The 22,394-nt window shown below is 41.2% G+C and overlaps 1 protein-coding gene across 1 annotated transcript in view; it reads left to right on the top strand.

The window, feature by feature from the left end:
* Positions 1-3,912: 3,912 nt before the first annotated feature.
* The window catches only part of GPR143 (G protein-coupled receptor 143), a 30,466-nt gene continuing 11,984 nt past the window's right edge, over positions 3,913-22,394 (top strand). The window contains exons 1-8 of the mRNA XM_019525522.1: positions 3,913-4,219; positions 5,671-5,780; positions 9,400-9,494; positions 11,264-11,356; positions 14,006-14,115; positions 16,628-16,736; positions 19,671-19,788; positions 21,393-21,645. Coding sequence (XP_019381067.1) covers positions 3,976-4,219; positions 5,671-5,780; positions 9,400-9,494; positions 11,264-11,356; positions 14,006-14,115; positions 16,628-16,736; positions 19,671-19,788; positions 21,393-21,645 — 1,132 coding nt within the window. The 5' untranslated portion in view covers positions 3,913-3,975. The remainder of the gene's footprint in view (positions 4,220-5,670; positions 5,781-9,399; positions 9,495-11,263; positions 11,357-14,005; positions 14,116-16,627; positions 16,737-19,670; positions 19,789-21,392; positions 21,646-22,394) is intronic.

Genomic DNA, 22,394 nt, shown 5'->3' with positions numbered 1-22,394 from the left:
CTGGTCTGGGATGGGTAGGAGGTCCTGTGGAATTCAAATAAACCTCAATAGTGTCCCAATTAGTTTTCACTGTCCCTGTGTGAAGGCACATCTGAATGTTCTGGCACTCATCCATATACCTCTGAGTCACTTTATTTTCTTTTTGAATCATGAATTCCATAATACTCTTCTTCTAGCACAACGATCATTGGAGATTTACTCCCTTTATAATAAATTGTTTAGGTAGAGGTAGGGCATAAACAACGATGCACTTAAACAGTCCTACAAAACACTCAAAGAAATAGAACAATAAAAATGGGAGACAGGAGACTTTAGTGTGGAGATAAAACAGAGAGGAAAATAGAATCTCACTCCAGAGCATAGTTAAGAGATGAAAATCCTGGTGAAAGAGAAGAGGGGGAAAGAAAGGGAAAAATAATGGAAGGAGAAATCTACAAGAGGAAGAAAAAAAGATAACAATAGCTAGTTGGAATGAAAGCAATTGCAAAATAGAAAGAGCCAAACAAATATAAGGAATAATCTTAGCAAGAAAGCCAGCCTAACTGCCTAGCACAACAGAACAGTATGTCCTTTCCCAAACAACTGCTTAAATACTAAAAAAAATAGCAGTGGAAAATAAGAGCGGATGCATAAAAAAAGGCAATACAAATAACAGACATTGATTGAGTACTGCTTCCTTCTATGTATTACAGTAGTTGAATGTCTTCAACAAGTGATCAGCCTGTTTCCATAGGGTACATCTGGAGCAAACCTGTCCTAGGCTAGGGACAGAAGTTACACATAAACTGGTTTAAGTGATCAGAAACTGGTTTAAACCTGTAACAGAATAGAAGTTCAGTGCACATAGACCAGTTTCAAAATGGCTGAAACAGGTTTAAGATTAACCTGGTTGAATGTAGTATCAGACTTAACTGATTTAGGTCAAACTGGTTTATGAAACTTCTGTCCCAGATCCCTTCCTAGTTCAAGTTAAAACAGAATACCCCAGCATCCCAACATTTTGCAGCTGGACTGTCTGCTCCAGAGAGCTGGGATAGCCCTGCCCCCTAGCTGAAGCAATGAAGGCTGGCTCACTGCTCCCCAGCAAACCCTGCCCGGGCGGTGGGCGCAGGGAGAAGGGTTAAACTTCCCTTCCTCTCAGTACAGACCTGCCCTGCTAAACTTACCGCTGGCTGCAACTGTAGACTGCAAATCCCAAAGGCACCTGGAAGCAGGAAGAGAACTTTATGAGCAACCCTGCAGAATCCTGCTGCTGTGATTGTGGACTACAAATCCTAGAGACCTCAGGGGTATTAGGAAAAAGAAGTGAACACACAGCCTATGCTGGCTATATCCCAGACAGCCTTGCTCTAGTGCCTGCTGGTTTGAGCCATTGCAGGCATGTGGCTGCATTTCCTGAATCAAAAGTGAACATCTGTTCAGTTGCTTATTGGTTTGATCTTTGCACTTTAGATTAACCTGCAAAGACTGAATCAATTCAGCCTTAGGCTTTTTGACTATCTGTACTTAGCCCTAGGGTTCAAACTTGTTCAGATATAGTATTTTGGCTTAGGCCCTTAGTACCCAGAGAGTGCAGCATCAAGCCTACAATAAAGCAGTAGATCAGTACAGCAAAAGCTCTGTTATCCAGCATCCCCTGGGAATGGGGGATGCCAGTTAATCAAATATGCTGGTTAATCAAATGTGCACCGTCTGGTGCACTCCCTGGCATCAGTGCGCCGGGGGACAGGGAGAGGGGCCCCACGCAGGCTGCTTTGCTCTGGGTCATGGGCCAAAGAAGTAAAGCAGAAGAACTTGGCCCACAGAGCCACATCACTTGGATGGTGGTTAGTGGAGCTTTCCAGTTGATAAAGTGCTGGATAACACAGTTTTTGCTGTACTATCAGCCACAGCATAGCATTGGTTGGGATGATCTAGTTGGGGAGGGTCCTGCTTTGAGCAGGCAGGTGGACTAGATGACCTCCTGAGGTGCCTTCCAACTCTAGTTTTCTATGATTCTATGACATACACTGTACCATTCACTATGTAGCTCTGCTAGTGCATCATAGTTCTACTCTTCCAGTCCTGAGTTTCTTTTTAGGTGACTGCATCAATTATGCTGAGGGCATTTAATAAAGTGAAAATATGTTCTTTGTGAAGTATCATAAGTCAAAGACACTTATTTCATTTGCAGCAAAGTTACATTTAAATGTATTCTAGGTTTCTGGCTGTGAAGGTAGTAATAGTTTGACTCATAGGAGTTGCTGTGAATTTTAGAGTTGGCATGGTGTAGTAACAATGATATGGTCACTACACAGCATCATTCAACATCAGTCAAGCCATTGTTTTTCTTATTTCAGTGACAAACTCATAGAGTAAGGGCCTGGTGAGGATCTAGGGGGTGGAGCTGTGAGGTTACACCTCCCCTCCCTTTGGCTGGGCTCTGCATACACAGTGAGCTCAGAGCTCACTGCCTGTTCAGCGTGGACTGGAGCACTGCTTGAGCTCACAGCTGAAGGGCATAAGCTCTGGCCCCTAGCACTTTACTTTATTCCTTGATCTGCAGGTCAGGGTCAGATATTCTGTATCTGCTGTGCACAAAACATCCAACTAAAGTTAATCAGAATGTTGGAGTGCAGACTTGGGATTTAATTGAATCATTATATATAAGGGATCAGGGCATTTCTTCTGAGAACACACTTGAAATAATTTTAGAATTATTTATACTATTAAAATCTGATTCACTTCAGGTTTTTTTTTCTTGTAATGCTTGTTTATTTTCAGTGTTTATTCTAATGAATGAAACAGGTTATTTCTAACGTATATTAGAAAATAGTCAGAGAAATCTAATTCTTAACCCACAAATTGATTAATTTATTAGATTTATATTCCACCCTGTCCAAAGGACTCAGAGCAGCTTACAGTAACCAAACAACCCACAGGCAAAATTCCCCACATAACACCGCAAAGGACTCCAACTTCCTCTGTCCCCCAACCATACCTCCCTGTCCAGATTGCCACAAAAACAAACTCTTCCACAAATCTCAGCCATACCTCTCAACAGCCATTTGCATCTAATTCACACTCAGTTACAATAAAACCTACAATCCCCACCCACTGATTCCCATTGCCCTACCTCAAGCCCAAACCCAAAGTATTTTCCCATAATGCAAGTAATATCACTGAACACTAACATACTATTCTATCTAGGTATACTAGAAATCAACCAAAACTGCTCCAATTCTGAAACTTTATCTCTGAATCCTTGCAAGAAACATTCATGGTCAATTAACTTTTCACTACTGAATAATCACAAAGACTTAGAAAAATGTCAAACGATAAAGAGTAGTCCCTCTCAATGTTCAAAATTTAATGAGACTCATGTGTTGAATCTAAATGTGCTTTTTTTTCTCTCTCCATTTTTATGATCTAACATTTCTGATTTAATAGCAGAAGTGGATCTGACCAGAACTAGGATCTAGTATGGCTGTATACCTCCTCCTGTGCCTCCAAAATTTTGGAACTGCTTGGCTTTGAGCCTGTGTCTCCAGTTACTTTAATTAAAAGTGTGATATGTAGGCTGAGGTGAATATGGAGCTAAAATAAGAAGCAATTAAAAATCTATTGCCCCACCCTCGGTGTCACTCTTTTCATTCATTTTATATCCTCTTCTGTGCTCCAGTGGGTTTAATCTTCATGCAACACATACAATGCAAGCAGAAATATTTGAGTGAACGCTTGCCAATGGCTCAGAGCAAGAAAGAAGCATGTTTCAGATTACACTGTATTCTGTTGTTCTGATCTGATCTCCTTTGTAGGAGAGGCTGAGAGTCAGCCCCAGGGGATTTAGTGCTAGCAGCAGCAGCACATGATCTATCAATCGCGTGATTCCCACCACTGAGGACTAATGGGAAGGATTGAGAAAAGGTAAATTTGTCTTACAGTAGCAAGACAGATTTCTTCTGCTTCTGGTCTTCTGTCACCAGCCAGACACTCATGGCTTCTCCAAGGCTAGAAACCTACTGCTGCCCTAACCGGGATGCAGCCACAGAGCTGATTCTGACTTTCCAGCCTGAAGTATTCTGTGGTGTTTGCATTGGCAGTGCCTCAGTTAGTCTACTCCTTAGTATCCTGCAGCTCCTCCCCAAACAGGGACAGAGCCCCCGGAAAATGCCCAAAGCTTCCTCTTCCTCTACCATCCTTCTCCTCATCTCTGCTTGTGACATCTTCGGTGGGCTAGGTAAGGACAAGCCTGCTGTCCCTTGACATGGGCTAATCTGGGCTCCCTTCCCTTTGACAAAGTGGGTTCAAAATCAGCCTGTTGTCAGTTTTTGGGTGGACGTGTGTTATATTTTGTATGATTAAGATTAAAGGGTGAAGGTTTTGGGTGAAATTTTGGGTTTAACAGCTTGAGTTTAAAATCAGCTGCGGTTCAAACAATCTATCCTTAAAGCTATCCACACAAGATGCAATAAAAGTTGTTTTTTCAAGGACAGCAGATACAAAACTTAATTGATCTTAAAGTGTAATTTTTAAAAATAATTATCTGACCTTTAATCCTTAGTAACAAAGTTTTTATTATTTTTTAAAATGTCAGCTATGCCTCTGAGCAAACCATACTAGCAGCAAACCAGAGATTGTGCTATAGACAGACTTTTAAAACCTATTAAAACTTGGGTCATGAAGGACACTATGCTGCATGCCCACAGGGCAATGGGCTGGAAGGATAAGGCAATATGCATGTATACCCATGAATCAGATCTACAGAAAAATGCCTAATTCTAATCAAACAATCTCCCTGCCAAACAAAGCATGAATGACCACTAATTATGCCGTGTTCAGAGTGAAACCTCTTCATTCAGGTTTTCCTGCAACAGTTGTTAACCCTCATATATCATCATTATTATTATTAGCCTTTGTGAACAGCCTAGATGCATTATTCTTCCTGCCTTATATATGCTCAGATGATATGGTAAGGCTAAATAAGTAAAAAACAGTTTCCAGATCTTCTCTCAACCAATCATTTTTTAAAATCTGATGTCAGCAAGTTGTGCAAATAGTTTTCTTTCCATCTCCCTCCTTTTTGAAGGAAAAAAAAAAAGATCAGTAAGCCATAGAACCATTTGCCCTGTATCTTTCTTGTCTGAGACTCATTTTTATCTGTCTTGAGTGCCATTCTTGTGGGCCATGTATGGTGCTATCACATTATTACAAATAAGTAAAAAATGTTCACTGATGAAAATGGTATTTTTAAAGCCATATTAAGTGGAAAAATATTGCCATCTTCCTGTTTTCGTTCATTGACAACAAATGAAAGAAAATGCTCTGTAAATGAAAAAAAGATGTTAAAAGTTAACTAAGCCTTAAGTATATGAAAGTGTTTTTGCATACAGTATGCTCTTGTAGGCTGTCAAAGTTGTTACTGAACAGAAGCGTTGTTAATAGAAAAAAATTGTATATCTCAACAATTTTCATATTTAGTTTCAACTTTGACATAATCTAGTGACTGTAGTTAAAGTTTAAATAACTGAACTGTTTTCCATTCAACCAGTTCATGGTTCTTGTTTCGTTAACGCATGAAACGTAGGTTATAATTTGAGAAATGGGACTGGGAGAAAGCACGTTAACTCAAAACATGTTTAAAAAAAAAAAGAGTCATAGCATTAAGTGTTTTTTCTTTTCCTCCATTAGGTATTATCTTCAGATCAACAATATGGTTAAGCTTCCCAGACTTCATAGCAAACATCTCTGTGATGAATGGAACTGATGTGTGGCCTACTGCTTTCTGTGTGGGGAGTGCGGTGGGTACAAACAGTTTTTTTTCTTTTCTTTTCTGTTTTGCAAATTACATTAATTTGGTGAAGGGAGCTTGAAGGACAAACTACCCTTATTCTAAAGCAAAATGAATTTCCTTTTACATGTGTATAAGCACACTGGATTTCTGCCTCTTCCAAAAGTTACAAGTATTATCATGCCTAACTGTGCAGCAAAAACTTGAAGTGGGAGGAGAGCCAGCTGTTTCCTGAAAGGTGAGGACAAAATTATCAAACGGGTTGCTTAGTTAATGGCTAAATCTATATGCTTTCAGAGGAATAATTTTTATAACTTTAAACTCCATTAAACTTAGGTGTACAGTATCTGAGTGCAGAATGTGGCTCCCGGTTTGTCAGGCACTGAGGCAATCATGGATCTAAACTGAGTGATGTATCTTGTAACTGGGTATTGTACACTAAAAATCTGACTGGAAATCATGGATGAAGAATGTAACCCCTATTTCTAAGCATCAAATATGGTTGACTTGGAAACCCCCCTGCTAAAAACTGAAGCATTCAACACTGTAGGGATTTCAGATCCTTAGAAACTTCAAAGCGTATTCCTACACTGCAGTTAAGGGTGTGACTCTAGCTGGTATAGATGTAAGCTAGTTTGAATCCCTTTGCTCAGGATCCTAGTAGAGTATCATAGCTATCGCAGGAAGGAGTTCAGTACAAGCTAACTTCTGTAGTATTACTGAACTTACCGGGCAAGGTTTGCAGTCCATACTGAGCTCCATGTTGCATGGTTATACTGTAATCAACACACAAGATGACTAGGTTAAAGCTATCCTGGGTATGTCAATACATGTTTCAGTCACACATTGACTGATACACAAGTGGCAACATTGTTTGTAATGGTTTATTAAAGCCATATTCATCCATACTTTATTTGAACATGCATACATATGGATATAGGTTTATGTGGAAACTGTGTATAGATGCTGTATTTAACAAGTATTAATTTAAGTTCACAGCTTCTACAGTAAAATGGAGCCTGACAAATAGGATCAAACAAAGATTTACGAAAGGGCATTAGGCGTGTTGGTATTTGAGGAATTCAGGATTGAGCAATAGCAGTTTAGAATTACAATCTCATTATTGTTAAAGTATTTTTGCACATATAAGCACAACTATCATTAGATTTCAAAATGCTCTGTGTGTGCAGGTTTGTGTGTAAAAATGATATAATATTGTGCATAGAGATGCAAGGGACCAATTCCAATTGCTGACAATGTCAATGTCAAAACATTCCAAAGAGAGAATAATTATCTATACTACTTTTTCTGTATCTCTTCTCTATTTTCTATCATACACTTTGAGCTTTTCATAGTACTAGTTAAAAACAAAAGGAATATTTATTGTTAATTGTTCAGTAGATACAAGCTTGTATCAGAGCCCAAGTTTAATCTTTTTTTTTTTAAAGATAACCTACCAGGATCAAAATCTTGAACAGTGAGGGGTTATTCTGAGTACCGGTTTCCATTTAATTTCACTTTGGTTATTTATTATAAAAAGAACAGTTATATAAAATAACTGTTTTATCATTTATATAGCCTGTTTACTTTTGGTATTGATCTTGAATGATGAAATGTGCCTTGTGCATCATAACTGTTAATAGCAAGTTTCATTTTCTGTCTCTTGAGCAATGATGCAGTGTTTGGGTCCACTACAGTTCAAGGAAATATTTCAATTGATGAAAGCAATAAACAAACAAACAAATAAATAATTCTTCTCTACCATGTTCTCATTCAAATGTAAATCTTAAATCCATTTCCTTCCTCCCCTTTAAAAAAAAAAAAGCCAATAGATATTTGGTTTTAACCAGATCAGCTGTCCTTCATCCTTCCCCTTTGGCAAATAACTTTCCTACTAGCAGGAGTGGCTCAGGGGATTCCCACTGTAATGGCTGCTGTGGTGACAGTTCTACTTTGTATCTTGTGGAGGTTATCCAGGGGATGTGTGGAAAGAACCCATTCCTGGCAGACATCTGCTACCTGATGATTTTTGAGCCCTCGTAGATTCACTCCAGGTGGCCAGCTGGAACTGGAGAAACCAATACCTTTGTTAAACATATCCAAAAATTCTTTTTGTTAATATTATTGTTGAAATGTACATTTTAGAATAAAAACAGGGCATGTCTACACATGCATGTAGGCAGACCTAAATTTAATGTACATCAGTTTAATGCGCATTAAGATGATTTAGGCTCACATCTACATGTGTACACATTAAAACACATTAACGCTATCTGTGCAGACTCATGTGGGACTAAAGTTAGTTCCAAGTCAGTCCTTGCACAGCATTAATGTGCCTTAACACATCTGCATGTGCATAAATGTGCTATAGGTATTTGCGCCTAAATTTGATACCTGCTTTTGCCATTTTTAAGGAACATTAAGGACATACACATGTAGAAGTGTGCCCTTAATGCACCTTAAATCGAGCTAAAGTGCCTTAAATCAGCACATGTAGATGCACCCACAGATGTAAAACCAAGCAGAAGTTACCCAGACAATGTTATGAGTAAGCTGCATTCCAGTGATGAGTGCCTTGAAACCACAGATTCATTCATGGGCCTAAGATCTACCCCCATAGAAAAAGGCAGCACTTCTTCACAGACTGGTTTATCTTTTGGATGAGGGAATGTGAGGGCTTTATTCACTGATGTTTGACATAGAAACAACCATGTTGGCCGCTGTATGGTGAAGGAATGCTGCTGTGGACTGATGACAAAGGGTACTCAGATGAGAATGGAGCTGACATGAAAAAGGGACTCAAAGGGCTAAGGGGAAAGTTAAATTGAAGAGTAAAATTGTTTCAGGCTAATGAAAAAGTATTCTGCAAAAGAACCAGCTCCTGTGGGCAAGAATTTTGGAATTTGTAAACACAGACAGGAAAGGTCAGTTATCTAATGTACACTCGTGGGAAAAATGTGAGTTATCAGCTGTCAAATGTAGTGGAATTTAACTTGTTTTAAATTTATTCACAACACTTTTTGGTTTTACTGAAGGAATTTATCAGAAAGTTAAAATGTACACAATTTTCTATTATCCTGTTTGTTTTCTCTTGGGAGCAGTTTCTTGAATATACATAGCAATTTCCTTTTATGGTAAGTCAATCTCCAAAATATGAAGACACAGTATATCCATAAGAGTTAAGACACACAACTTATCCTCTCATATCCCAAGGACTAAATTGCAAATATTGCGATTTTGAACATTCTCAAGATAAATTTCTATGAATTTGTAGCTAAGTTTTAATTTTGGATACACATGGAAAAACTCAGTGTGAAGAGTAGGTAGGCTTAATGTCTCTTACATGCAGTAGGGCAAACTCAGTCAGTCAGTCCTGAGGCTGCACTGACTTGCTTATCAAAATAAACCTGTTCATTTCAATGGGCTTATTCCTGTAATTATGAACAAAATTTGTTGCAATCTCTCCTCTGCATGACAGACAGACTGGCATGCACACACACACAGAACCTATCAAATATATTCAAATAACTCGCATGTAAATTAGAAGTAACTGATGGTTTGAATTTTTTTCATGATCACCTAGAAGTTTTGTCAGAAGCTGTGACTCCTGGAATACTTTTCTTCTGCAGATGTGGATCCAGCTCTTATACTGTGCTGGCTTCTGGTGGCTGTTTTGCTATGCTGTAGATTCCTATTTGGTGGTTAGAAGATCAGCAGGGCTCAGGTAAATAATTAATAAACTAGGCCTTTATTTCCAACATTACCTGCACATGCTTGTGTGCACATGTATATGCACATAAATGAAGCAACATTTTTTGTGCGCCAGGTAATCAGGTAGTGGTTTGCATGAATGACGTGCTAGAGGCTTAAATGGCCCTAAGTATGCTCAAATATAGCTTTTTCCTATCCTCCTAGCAATAATGGCTTTTTTTCTTAAAAAAAGAGAAAGGAAAAGGTGATGGCATGTGCCTGGAATTCTTTCTTGAAGTTGTGTGAGGTTTTTCTATTTTATCTACATTGCAGACTGTTATGAATATCATGTTGATGTCTTAAAAATCAAATCGACTCAAATTAGAAAGAAAACCAAACTATATCCATCTGTAGTACCATTACTGGAATAGTTATGCACTTTGAAACTGGTCATGCTGTGATGCTACAGACAAAGTATAAAGATTGTCCAAGTTGGCTGCCACTTGGTTGGAGTCAAAGAACAAAAGACCTTAAATGTTCCTGTTCTAAATGTGATATTATATTATATGTTTTATATATTATGCATAGACAATACAGGGTGCACAGATATCGGTGTTATGGCTCATTTGGCAGTTCTCCAAAATAAGGGAAATTCTTACATTTAAAGTACATTTAATTCAGCCTGAACATGACAAACTTAACTTTCACTTTATGTGAAACTTTGACATTCAGGAATTATAAAACTGCCAAACAGTGACAAGCTATGCTACTCAATTTCTAGTGTATATTATGAAAATTCTTCACATATTTTAACCTAATTATTTCCATCAGAGGCTACTTAAATTCCCAGTGCCTGACAAGGCTATGCTTTGTAATAACATTCACATTATTTACTGTGGGCTGTGATCCAAGTGCTTCGGAGAGGGAGAGGGAGAGGATACACAGTTCTAGCCTAAGGCATTATGAACTAAATCTTGCTCCTAGCAAAGTCAGTGGAAAAAAACTCGTAGGGCACCATCACTGAAGTCAATAGAAAGACTCACACTGACGTTAAAAGGGTTTTGGATTGAGCCCTCATTTACTTAGAGGAGATTGGAATCTGATCATAATAGTTAATTTATGATTTGTTAACCACAACCAGGCTGAAGTTTACTGATTAAAATGTTTGGGGCTCTTTGCCCCCTTTTTCTATGTTGCTTTTCCTGCCTAACACTTTTTTTCCTTGGGTGTGTCTACCTGTGCAATTAATGCAACTGAATAAACCCTGGCTAATTTTGAGCTGGAATAAACTAATCCCAACGTCACCATCTACACATGTGTTTTAAGCACAGTAGCTTACTGCGTTGCCGGATACCACTTGTATCTGACGGGACTATCTGGCAGTGCAGTAAATTAGTCTATTGCACCCTAATTGTCATGTCCATGTCAATGGTGATGCTTTACTGCACAGCATATTGGTCTGCTATGCAGTAAAGTGTCTTGTGTAGATGTGCCCACTGTGTCACAAAAAGGGAGGGACTGAGAGGGTATCTGGAGGGCAGGAGAGAGTTAACATCTATATCAACAGGAAGGGATAGTCCCCCTGTCTAAACCTGAACCAATGTTTTAACATAGCCAAACTCTTATTTTTTCCTTCTTGTTTTTCCTTTCCTTAGTTACTGTATGGCTGATGTTATATAGCACTATTTTAACTATATACATATAAAATTCTTTTTTGAGCTTGCCTGTATGAAACTTTAAAGTACTCCAAATGCGTGTGATGCAGTGTCATTAGCAGCTTCTTTCTATTTAATGTGCTTCCAGTACAATTGTGTTGTATCACATGATGGCCTGGGGCCTGGCAGTCCTGCTGTGTGTGGAGGGAATTGCAATGCTTTACTATCCTTCAGTTGCTAGGTAAGCAGGATTTTAACATAATCATCTCTGTGATTGCTTGAATGTATCTCTGTCAGCCTTGGCAGTCAGTGGCCAGATTTTGCTCTCAATTACTGACCTATAAACCCAAATTACTCAATTGCATTCAGTTTAGTTACTTTGGTTACTAAGAATAGTTACTTTGAAACTGAGCGAAATTCAGCCTTGAATAAATGAAAAATGGCACATCTGTCCATCAACTCCCCTCCACCACCTTCTTCTCTTCCTACTCTTTGCTCTGTTGTCTGGTATCACATTTAAACCCTACACTGCAAACAAGCTATCTCCTTCTTGTGTGACCTCACTGTCCTTTAAATTCCTTCTCAAAACTCAGTCTCTCATCAGTCACTTGTCCTAGTTCAGCCTCATTTATTCCTGCTGTGCGCCAAAAGAAACAATTTGGGGATCACAAAGATGCTCTTAACTTGTTGTGCGTTGTTTGGTTGACTAATGAATGGCATAACTTTTTTGAACTTTGGTAAACATAAATTAAACAGTTTATTGACATGGCTCATGGTGTCATTATCACTCTACAGATAACTGCCTGAGAGTTTTCTAGGTCTTCAGGAAACAGGCCATGTGAAATAAATGCTTGCTTTTGCTGTAGCACTGTGACATGGCCACATTGATAAGACTCCCTTAAGGGAGGGATGTGATCATACTGGGAAAAGACTGTTACTCAGCTATCATACTTCTCCTCTCCCCCAGCCCTTTTTTGGACTCATTTTTTAATTCCATTCAAGGGAGCGGGACTTCCCTGCTGTGATAGAAGCCGGACTCGAGGGGATTGCCTTCAGACCTCAGGTTGGGGAGGACCGGGTTAGAGAGCTTCTGGAGGGGCTGGACGCGTTCAAGTCAGCGGGTCCGGATGATCTCCACCCCAGGGTGTTGAGGGAGCTAGCTGGGGTTATTGCAGGGCCCCTGGCACGGCTCTATGAGCGATCGTGGTGCTTGGGCCAGGTGCCAGATGATTGGAAGGTAGCAAATGTGGTCCCCATCTTCAAGAAGGGGAAGAGGGAGGACCCGGGTAACTATAGGCCCGTCAGTCTTACCTCAATCCTGGGGAAACTCTTTGAGAAGATCATCAAGGAGCACATTTGTGATGGGCCGGCATCAGAAATGATGCTCAGGGGCAATCAGCATGGATTTATTAGGGGGAGATCATGTCAGACCAACCTGATTGCCTTCTACGATCAGGTCACAAAGGCCATGGATGCAGGTGTCGCGGTGGATGTAGTCTTTCTGGACTTCAGCAAGGCCTTTGACACCGTCTCTCACCCCATCCTAGTTAAAAAACTAGGTGACTGTGGCATCGATGCCTACACAGTCAGATGGATTGCAGATTGGCTGAGGGGTCGCACTCAGAGGGTGGTGGTGGATGGGTCATATTCGACCTGGGGGGAGGTGGGTAGCGGAGTCCCCCAGGGCTCGGTCCTGGGGCCTGCGCTGTTCAATTTCTTCATCAGCGATCTGGATGATGGGGTGGAAAGTAACCTGTTTAAATTCGCTGATGACACCAAAATCTGGGGGGAGGTGAGCACGCTAGCAGGGAGGGAGAGATTGCAGAGGGATCTGGATAGGTTACAGGGGTGGGCTAACAGGAACAGGATGCGTTTTAACACGGACAAGTGCAGGGTGCTGCACTTGGGCAGTAGGAACCAGCAGCACACTTATACAATGGGGAACTCCTTACTCGAGAGCACGGAGGCAGAAAGGGATCTTGGAGTCATTATTGACTCCAAGATGAACATGGGCCGACAATGCGAGGTCATGGTTGGCAGGGCTAACCGGACCTTGTCGTGCATCCACAGGTGCATCTCGAGTAGAGCCAAGGAGGTGATCCTCCCCCTCTACGCGACGCTGGTCAGGCCACAGCTGGAGTATTGTGTCCAGTTCTGTGCGCCCCATTTCAAGAGGGATGTGGACAATATGGAGAGGGTCCAGAGGAGGGCCACCCGCATGATCCGGGGACAACAGGGCAGACCCTACAGTGAGAGACTGCGGGACCTGAACCTATTCAGCCTCCACAAGAGAAGGCTAAGGGGGGACCTGGTGACTGTCTATAGACTCACTAGGGGGGACCAGAAGGGTTTGGGGGAGACGCTGTTTCCCCTAGCGCCCGCTGGCATAACAAGGAGTAATGGGCACAAGCTGATGGAGAGGAGGTATAGATTGGACATCCGCAAAAACTACTTCACGGTTAGGGCGGCTAGGAGCTGGAACCAACTTCCAAGGGAAGTGGTGCTGGCCCCTACCCTGGGGGTCTTTAAGAAGAGGCTGGATGCCTACCTGGCTGGACTCGTTTGAGTCCCGTTTCTCTTTTTGGGGGTTTTTGTTGTTCTCCCACCCTGGCAGGGGGTCGGGCTAGAAGATCTACTAGGTCCCTTCCGACCCTTAATCTATGAATCTATGACTGAAATGGAATTCTGGATGATAAGGGAGAAATACAAAAATCTAGACTTCACTTGAATAATCTAGTTTTGTGACTCACTTAAGCTGGGTAGGGTTAATGCATCAAACATTTTTGAAGCTCCTTATTTTGTTCAACATTTTTACCTATTAATGAAAGAGGTAGAAAGGCCAGACTATAGGATGTGAATAAGAATTAAGCTTTTCCTCGTCTCTTCTCAGTTGTGAAAATGGCCTCGAGCATGCGATTCCTCATTATATCACTACCTATACTCCACTTCTGCTAGTTTTGGTTGCCAATCCAATCCTATTTAGAAGGACAGTAACAGCAGGTAAGTTCCTAAATGCCCTCATAAGTTAGTGTAAATGATTAATTTATATATATTGGCTGACTTTTGCATTATTTTACACCCCCCCGGGCCGTAATGTTCACAGGAACTACTTATGTAGGGATACAGCTAGTTAGGAGAAAACAATATACAGTGTTAGAATTTTTATTAGAATAGTTTTATACCAAAAACAAAGCTCTAGCTACAATCAAAATTTGCCCCAGTTACAGGCTGGATATTGACATAATTGTGCTAGTACAAAATCCTGCTAGGCAAAGATACATTATTCCTTGAAACTGAGGTAAGCTGCACTGGGGTGCATATCACACCTTATAGCATTTTAAAATATCTGTACTATGTTGTTTGAACTGGTACAATTCAAGTTGTCCACATACCTATAAACAAGGCCTAAATCTCTGAGATGCGATAATAACATACCACTTCCTTTTCCCTGAAGCCATCTTGTAGATGCCAAATATAATTAATATTTGGTTACTGCTGACTTTTACATTAGGAGCAAAGGACTGAAATTAGGCTTTGACAAAACTTCTGGGCCTGATGGTCTCACACAACTTATTTTTACAAATACTGCAGAGATAAGCCTGAAATCCAAACAATTCCAAACGTCATATTACACCTACTGAAATGGTAGGTGGATTATCTAATATAAGCCTACAACATTTGTGTTAACATTTACGTACATTAAACTGTGTAGCAAACTCCTAAAACACTCACTCTTATTTTGAAAACAATCCTCATCTTATCAGAACCCTTACATCCCTCAATTGTCCCCACTTCCAAGGATGAGGTTAGGAAAACAGGTAAGCTGTATTTAATTCTATTGCTATTATTCACATTGTAGTATCCCCTGGAGCTCAAATTTTGCCCCACAGGCCAGATTAGTGGTGCCTAATGCCTCTACAGGTCAAATCTGGTCGGGGGGCCTGATCTAGCTCTTTAGGGGCAAGGGGGCATGGCCAGCCATGGGGGGGTAGAAGGGGGGAAGAGGGTGTAGCCTGGCCCCTGTCCAGCTGTGGGGGTGGGACAGAAGCAGGGCATGGCCCAGTCCTGGTCTAGCTGTATGGGGAAGAGGGTGTGGTCTGCCTCCAATCCAGCCTGGTGGGTGGAGGGGGCATGGTCTGGTCAAGAATCCCTTCCATTAACACAAGGAGAGAGTTGTCAGCAAACACACATTAGAAGATCACAGGGTTCCTGTACAAGGAGAAGTGGTCTGGAGACAAGGCAGGGGGTTCTACTGGACACTTAGTAGATAAACAATATTGGACTTTATAGGTCAAAACAATTTCTTTAACCTTCAACCATGACTCTGCTGGGAGTCTGCACAGATCACAAATGTAACTCAATGTCTACATGAAACACTACTTCAGTGGTGGCCAAACTTTTTTGGCAGGTGTGCCATAAATTAAGTCCCCTACCATCCTTGGGTGCCACTTCAGTCCCCTGCCCAATCTGATGCTCTGCTTTCTGCTTAATCTGCTTTTGCGCTCCCCACTCAGCCACATCCTAACCATGGAGGTTGTCTGTGCCGGTTGTGCCACACGTTCTGTGGGTTGGCTACTCCTGCACTACTTGACAGGTTGGTAACTAAGTTCTGCACCAGCTGCTATTCTATTTCTGCACATTTCAAAGGCATAGCCTTGTCTACAGTACACTGAAATAACCTGCATTAGAGATGGCAACAGGTGGATAGTTAGCAAATAAGGGGACACAAACTGTGGTACAGATGAGAATGTTTGCTACTTGGACAATGCTTCAAGACGATGCAGCACATTATCCATTACTAATAAGGAAGACCACTCTAATGTTGTCTTCATACCTTAGTGCTATAGGTGTATGGTCCCCACATAATTATCTTTAATAAATGAGGGCTTCTGCAGGCAGCATTTGGGTTTCCTTGTTCCAAAATGAACAAGTGTTGATTACTAGAACAGCCATATACTTTTATTATATTTCCTATTTTAGATTACTCAAAAGAAAGAAACAACAAAGGACAAAATTGAGGTGTCTATGAGAGAACACACAGTATTTGTGTCCTTATGACAGTCTGTCCTTACAACCTAGCTGTCTGCCTTTGCAGGCACCAGAATCCTTAGAGATTTAAAAGTGAAGTGCTCAGATAGTAAAAAATAACAATTGCATAATGACATACCTGATATAAACACTAAATCAGATTTTTAAAAGACTAAAACCGGTATGGTGACTTCAACTTTCTTTTTCCTCCCAAAATAGAAAAATAGAAGAGCCAATGGGAATGTCTCATGAGATCACCCACTTTTGTTTGCTAGTATCGATGTTGCTGTTTTCTTTAGTAACTAAATAGATGCAGAAGATTATTTCAAGAGGTTTTCTCCATCTTCTTAAATACTCTCATTCTATCAGGAACTAAGTTACAGCCCTTCCCCCTGCTCATCACCAAACACACACATTCTGGATCCTATATCTGTAAACAAAAACCACAGCCATGTATTCACATACATAACTCTGTGCTTTCCAGTTGCCTCTCTACTGAAAGGAAGACAAGGAATCTATACAGGAAATGAAAGACGCCTGGGGATGGAGATTCAGATCCGCTTTTTCAAAATTATGCTGGTGTTCATTATTTGGTAAGAGGCATATTGTTTCAAGCCAAATATCTTCTAAATTATAGAAGATGTAATTTATCCACTGAGGCAGAAAGGTATCTGTCATATTTGTGACATAAAATATTTACTCTATGTTGGAAAAAAAATCGAGCGACATGGAAATGGTAAATCCACAGAAAAATGATAAAAAGATGGGCAAGCACAGGTTATGGATGATGGTTTCTAGGGCAATGGCTAGAAAATACAGGGATTGCAATGGTTACTTTCAATAAGCATAATTTTAATATGTTCTGGCTGTGAGTTTCTAACCACTTTATCTCTGTACAGTATCATCTGCCCGTCAGGCCACGTCTAAATAGTAAATTTATCTTTCTTAGCCTTGGTGCTCTATACAGCTGGCCTTTTGAATCAGAAGCAGTGGAGCTAGAGCTGTAAGATGCTTCAAACTGGCTAATTACCACTTCTGAATGAGTGCCAGTTAGTCTATTCCAGGGGTTTTCAACTTTTCTTAACACATGTACTCCTTCTGGTGGTGGCAGCCAGGGTAGGGGGAGAGGTTTGCACACAGTGGCCAGTGCTGCTGGTACCACCCACTACTCTGTGGCACCGCCACCTACTACCCCATGCCACCGCTGCCGCCGTACCCTGCTTTCCTGTGGCTGGCTGCACATGCAGCTGCGCAGGCTGGTGATGAGCCTTGTGCCTGGTCAATCTTGCACAGCCCATCAGCAGTCTGCAGAGCTGCACATGGAACTGGCAACAGGAAAGCAGAGTGCGGCGGCTGCCGTGTGCAACATGCCCCTGTTGGGCCGGATGGTGCCTGTGTGGCCTGCAGAGGGGTGCTGCTGCCCTCCCCCCTCTTCTCCCCCACTGGCCCTGCTCCCTCCTGGGAGCAGGCGCAGAAACACACTCCCCATCCCCCTCCAGCCATAGAGATGCTCTGCTCTGCTCAGCGCTGCTGCTACGAGAGCAGCAATGCTCCTCCTCTTCCCCCTGGTAAGAGGCAAAAAGTGGGAACATGGAAGAAGAGATGCTGCTGCCACACCCTGGGGTGTGCTCCATCCCCAACTGCCCTCATGCCACCTGATCTGTCTAAGTATCTCTAGGGGTGCACATATCCCCAGTTGACAATCCCTGGTCTATACTAATTCGGTTGTCTACAGTTCTTTACAAACATACTAACCAGTGTGTTACCTTAATAGACATGGACTCATTCTTCCGTGAGTCACAGATTTGCCCAGTATCTTTTACCTAATCTTATGTAATATCTTGTATTAAAGCAGTGCCTCATCCAGGACAAAATATTCTGTTGAAAACTAAAGGCACAGCCCAAGGTGAAGCTGTATGAACACCTCAACATCTAATTGACAACATGCTAGATCTTGACCCAGAAGCAGTGTACCCATTCACATCACATGGTATAGCTCTGAAGCTGGAAGCCCAGTTACAGTGCTGAATTAACACCATTATATTGCTTCTGGTTTTAGCACTAGCACAGAGGGTATCTCTGCATGATGCCCCTTCCCTGATAACGACAGAGCTTAGAGGTATTGAATACACAGGTAGACTGCTGAACATAAATAGAAAGTCCATGTGGAGGAAGAAACGATTGCTTATTATTTGCATTACATTCATGCCTGGAGATACTGGATAGGACTAGGCCCTGATTGTGCAAGCCACCATACAGATTCCTAGCAAAAGACAGTCTCTGCCCTGAAGAACCTATCTAAACACTACAATAATGAAGAATATGTTCCATACTGTTGCTCATGGCTATCCTCTAGCCCCAAACCACCAATAACATCTTAGCCTACCCATAAAAGCTTTGCTGAGCAGCAAGACCAGAGCCTGAGTCTGCTGCTAGCCCACCCCTCCCTACACAGTGTTCAGAACTTCCCCAGAAGCTGTAGGGTTCAAATACAGGAAACTGGCTAGCAACAATCCTGTAAGTCCCTGCTCCTGACTTGCAGCCTTTCTGCACTCTTCTTCCTGTCTCTGTTATCTGTAACTAGAGCCAAACACAGGAAAGACAAGCAGTGAGCACACCAATACCTAGAAGGCCTCTGTTTCTTGTTCCCTTTTTTGCACACCACTGGGAAGGTAATATAGACAGGGAGGGATAACTCATATGTTTCAAGTTAGTTGAGGGAAACCTTCAAAGCTACCCCTAAATAGCGATGTAGATATATTGACATTGTCACAAAATGAGGAAGTGGGTTGTATCAGGTCCTACATGGGATCATTTTATTAAAGCAGGCAGTTGGGGGAATACTAAAAGAGAGGAAATATACTGGAGGACAGAGAGGAGGATGAAACCATGAGGATTTTTCAGTGGGAAAATTTAATTACAAGAAGAAAATAGCCAATCTGTTCCAAAAAAAGTATGATACAGGAATCCAGTTGAGTATGAATATACAAGAGAAATTCAAAGAAAATATGAACTAGAAGACAGTTCACTAGGACCAAAATGTGGGCTTTCTGAGCATAAACTCTTACCAATGCTGGAGAAGTGTTCATTCCTTTACCTTGATGATGCTTATTATACCCAGATATTGCTTTTATTCCTTGTTGGTGCATTCAGGCATTTTCAGTCAGCTGCAATCCTGTTTCAGTGTCACTTTGAAAGTCCATTTTAGTATTGCTGCTTTGTTTTTTGGTAGGGGTAGAGGGGTGATGCTCAGCAATGTTATATTCATTTAGTTTCTTTATCTTTGCAGCTGTATTTAGGTGATAGGATTTAATTTTGATCACTTATGCTGGTTCCTTTGACTCAGTGTGGTTTAAAGAATGGTCTTTGTCTTTTAGTCATATTCTCTCAGACCTGCTACAAGATTTAGCATTAAAAACCCCAACCTTATCTGTCTCCCTGCCAACTATCACCACAATTATGCTTTTAAAAAGAAACAGTCATGAATTTTAGAAAAAGCCTGTCTTGTCCTGTTTTTCCCTGAACAGCTGGTCATCAAATATCATCAATGAGATCCTTTTGTTCTACCTTGAAATGCAGCCAGATATCAATGGAAGTCACTTGAAAAATGTTAGAAATGCTGCACTGATCACATGGATTATAATGGTAGGTCAACTATGATTTATATTAATTTTTATAGGATAGGAAGGTGCACTAATATAATGTTTTATGGCTTTGGAAATAAAATTCCCCCCCCTAATCATACAAACAGAGAGAAACAGAGAGCAAGAGAGTACATTTTCAAAATCAGAGGAACTGTTTTTTATATGAAACTTTGTGTGCCAAAAAACAATGTTTGCCCCATCTCACACTGTTTCCCCAGGGAAATCAAGGTGATTCATAGAATTTTATGGTCAGAGCGCACCCTGCTGATTTATAATAATGCAGTCTGACCTTTGGTATACTACAGGCTACAGAGTTTCAACCAGTGACTAGTGAATGCAGTCCAAAAACTTAGATGCTTATCTCCCTCTATATTTACAAGTAAAGTTTATACTTTGCTCTGTAAGCCTGCTTAGACTTTCCACTCTGTAAGTCTGCTGAGTAGAAAATAGCTGTTATGTATATACAGACAAAAAATACTGAAATGCAAATATATGGTAGTATTGCAGCAATGATCATAAAGATAGTAAGAACAATACTGCTGGGTTTTGCATCATTGTTGTATTATGATTCCTCCTTTCCCCCCTTTGAAATATAATGTTCTTCACAAAACAATTTCCCAGTTATAATGGTGCACATTCCTTTTTCAGGATATCTTATTTTGGAAGACCTTAAATATTTGCAAAACCTCTCAGGGAAACCTAATTCTTTGTTTTTCTTTTTGAACTAATGAAATAATTTTCACTGGGGGAGGAGGGCTATTTGGGAGAGTGCTTTAATTAAGTAGTATCAGTTATTAGCCTGTGAAATCACTTAAACTCTATTAGTAGCAGTTTCCTCTTAACTCAAGCCATGAATAACTTCTTTGCTTGCCACATGTTCCCAAGGCTGGAAGGGGCCAACATTTATTCTGGAGTGTATTACAGGACATTAAATTTTACCCAGTCACTCCTATGTTGAGCCCAATAAATTTAACTTGACTAAAACATAGCTTGCGTTTAGTAAAAGTTTACCTTTTGGAAAAGCATCCAGTCTTGACTGAGATACTGAGAGGTGGAGAATTCACCAGTTCCCCTCATAGTCTAACCCAGGGGTCAGCAGCCCATGGGCCAGGTCTATCCTTTGGAGCCTTGAACACAGCTCATAGCTGTGCCTTTGGCGGTGTTCAGTAGTTAGGAGCTCTCCCTGCAGTGCGCCGCAGTCAGCTGCTGTGAGCTCCAGCCAAGGGGGAGCCCTACACTGGGCTTCTTTATAAGCACAGCTTCTATGTCTACCAAATAGTGAAGTGTCATTATTAATTGTTTTCATCCCTGTGGCAGACTGAGTAAACTGGCCAGCAGTGTTATGGAGGAATAAACTCATGCTGTGAAGGTGCCTTCCTTTTCATCCAACGACGAAATCTAATCATATGATAGGACTCTCTGTTCTCACTGACCTGGCATTTAAGGGGTCAAGTCTAGGAACTGAGCTGTTGGTTGGGTGGCTGTGAGAAAGCAGTTGTTCACTGTGTGATGAGTGTTCCTTAATGTGCACACATTATTTTACTGGACTTAAAATTCCTGTGTCGACATAATCCCTACAGCAATTTTCTTCTTTCTTTCTTCCAGGGGATACTAAATCCAATGCAAAGCTTTCTCTTCACCTTAGCTTTCTATGGCTGGACTGGATGGAAACTAGACCTGAAGTGGCGGAAAAGAGAAATTCCTTGGGAATCACTGTCCACATCAACTGTTGGTGAAAATGCCTACCCCTCACCTACCGGATCCTCTGTTAATTTTCAAAACAGCCTCCGTGACTCAAAGAAGACAACAATAGCCAGCAGCCAGCAGATTGATGAGGCCTTAAGCATGTTGTCTGAAGGTAACCTTAGCAGTGATGACAGGTTAATCAGGAACTCTCCTGTCTACCAAGGCTGGTAGTGCGTGTATATACACAGAATTGAATTTTACCTCCCCCACTGCCCAAAACTTTGATTAATGACTACACAGAGAACAGCACTGATTGGGCTTGGGCTTGGCCCAGGCCACTTCCTCGACATTTATTTTCTAGAGGTATAAATTACAGTGAATGTCTTTGATCCCTGTGTAGCAGGTCTGAGGGGAGGTGATACTGTTTGATAAATTCCTGATCATTTTCTTATGCTAGCAGGAGTGTTTCTCTGGGGCTCAGTGCTTATTTAGTAAAGTCAGTTATTTCTTTTCCTACATTTTGTTTTAACCTCTCTTGTAAACTCTCTATACAGCAGAAGATTCCTTTGTTTAATAAACAGATTGCCTTTTGTGTTGGGTTTTTCTAAATGTGGTCTGTTGCCTGGTTTGCTGAAGAGTACAGCTGTCTACCCAGAATTCTGTCTCTAGCATTTCAGGAACACAAGATTGCACCCTTAAAGCAAATATTGGTGTGACACAAACACAGAATTGCATTGTTTGCATATAGCACCTTGCAGGGGCAGTTCCAGAAGGGGTGCAGTGCTATGGCCTCACTCCCTTTTTTGACCATGCAGCAAAAGCAGCAGCTAGGGACTTTAAGTCCCCAAAGAAGGTAAACTTTCCCCTCTTCCTTCCCCTTCATGCTCAAAGGCATGTTCCCTCCCCTCCCATTTTCTCATC

Source organism: Gavialis gangeticus, unplaced genomic scaffold (assembly GCF_001723915.1).
Source record: "Gavialis gangeticus isolate Ggan-Ray unplaced genomic scaffold, GavGan_comp1, whole genome shotgun sequence".
Taxonomy (NCBI): Eukaryota; Metazoa; Chordata; order Crocodylia; family Gavialidae; genus Gavialis; species Gavialis gangeticus.
The sequence above is the reverse complement of the archived record's forward strand: the minus strand, read 5'-3'. Positions and strand labels throughout refer to the sequence as shown.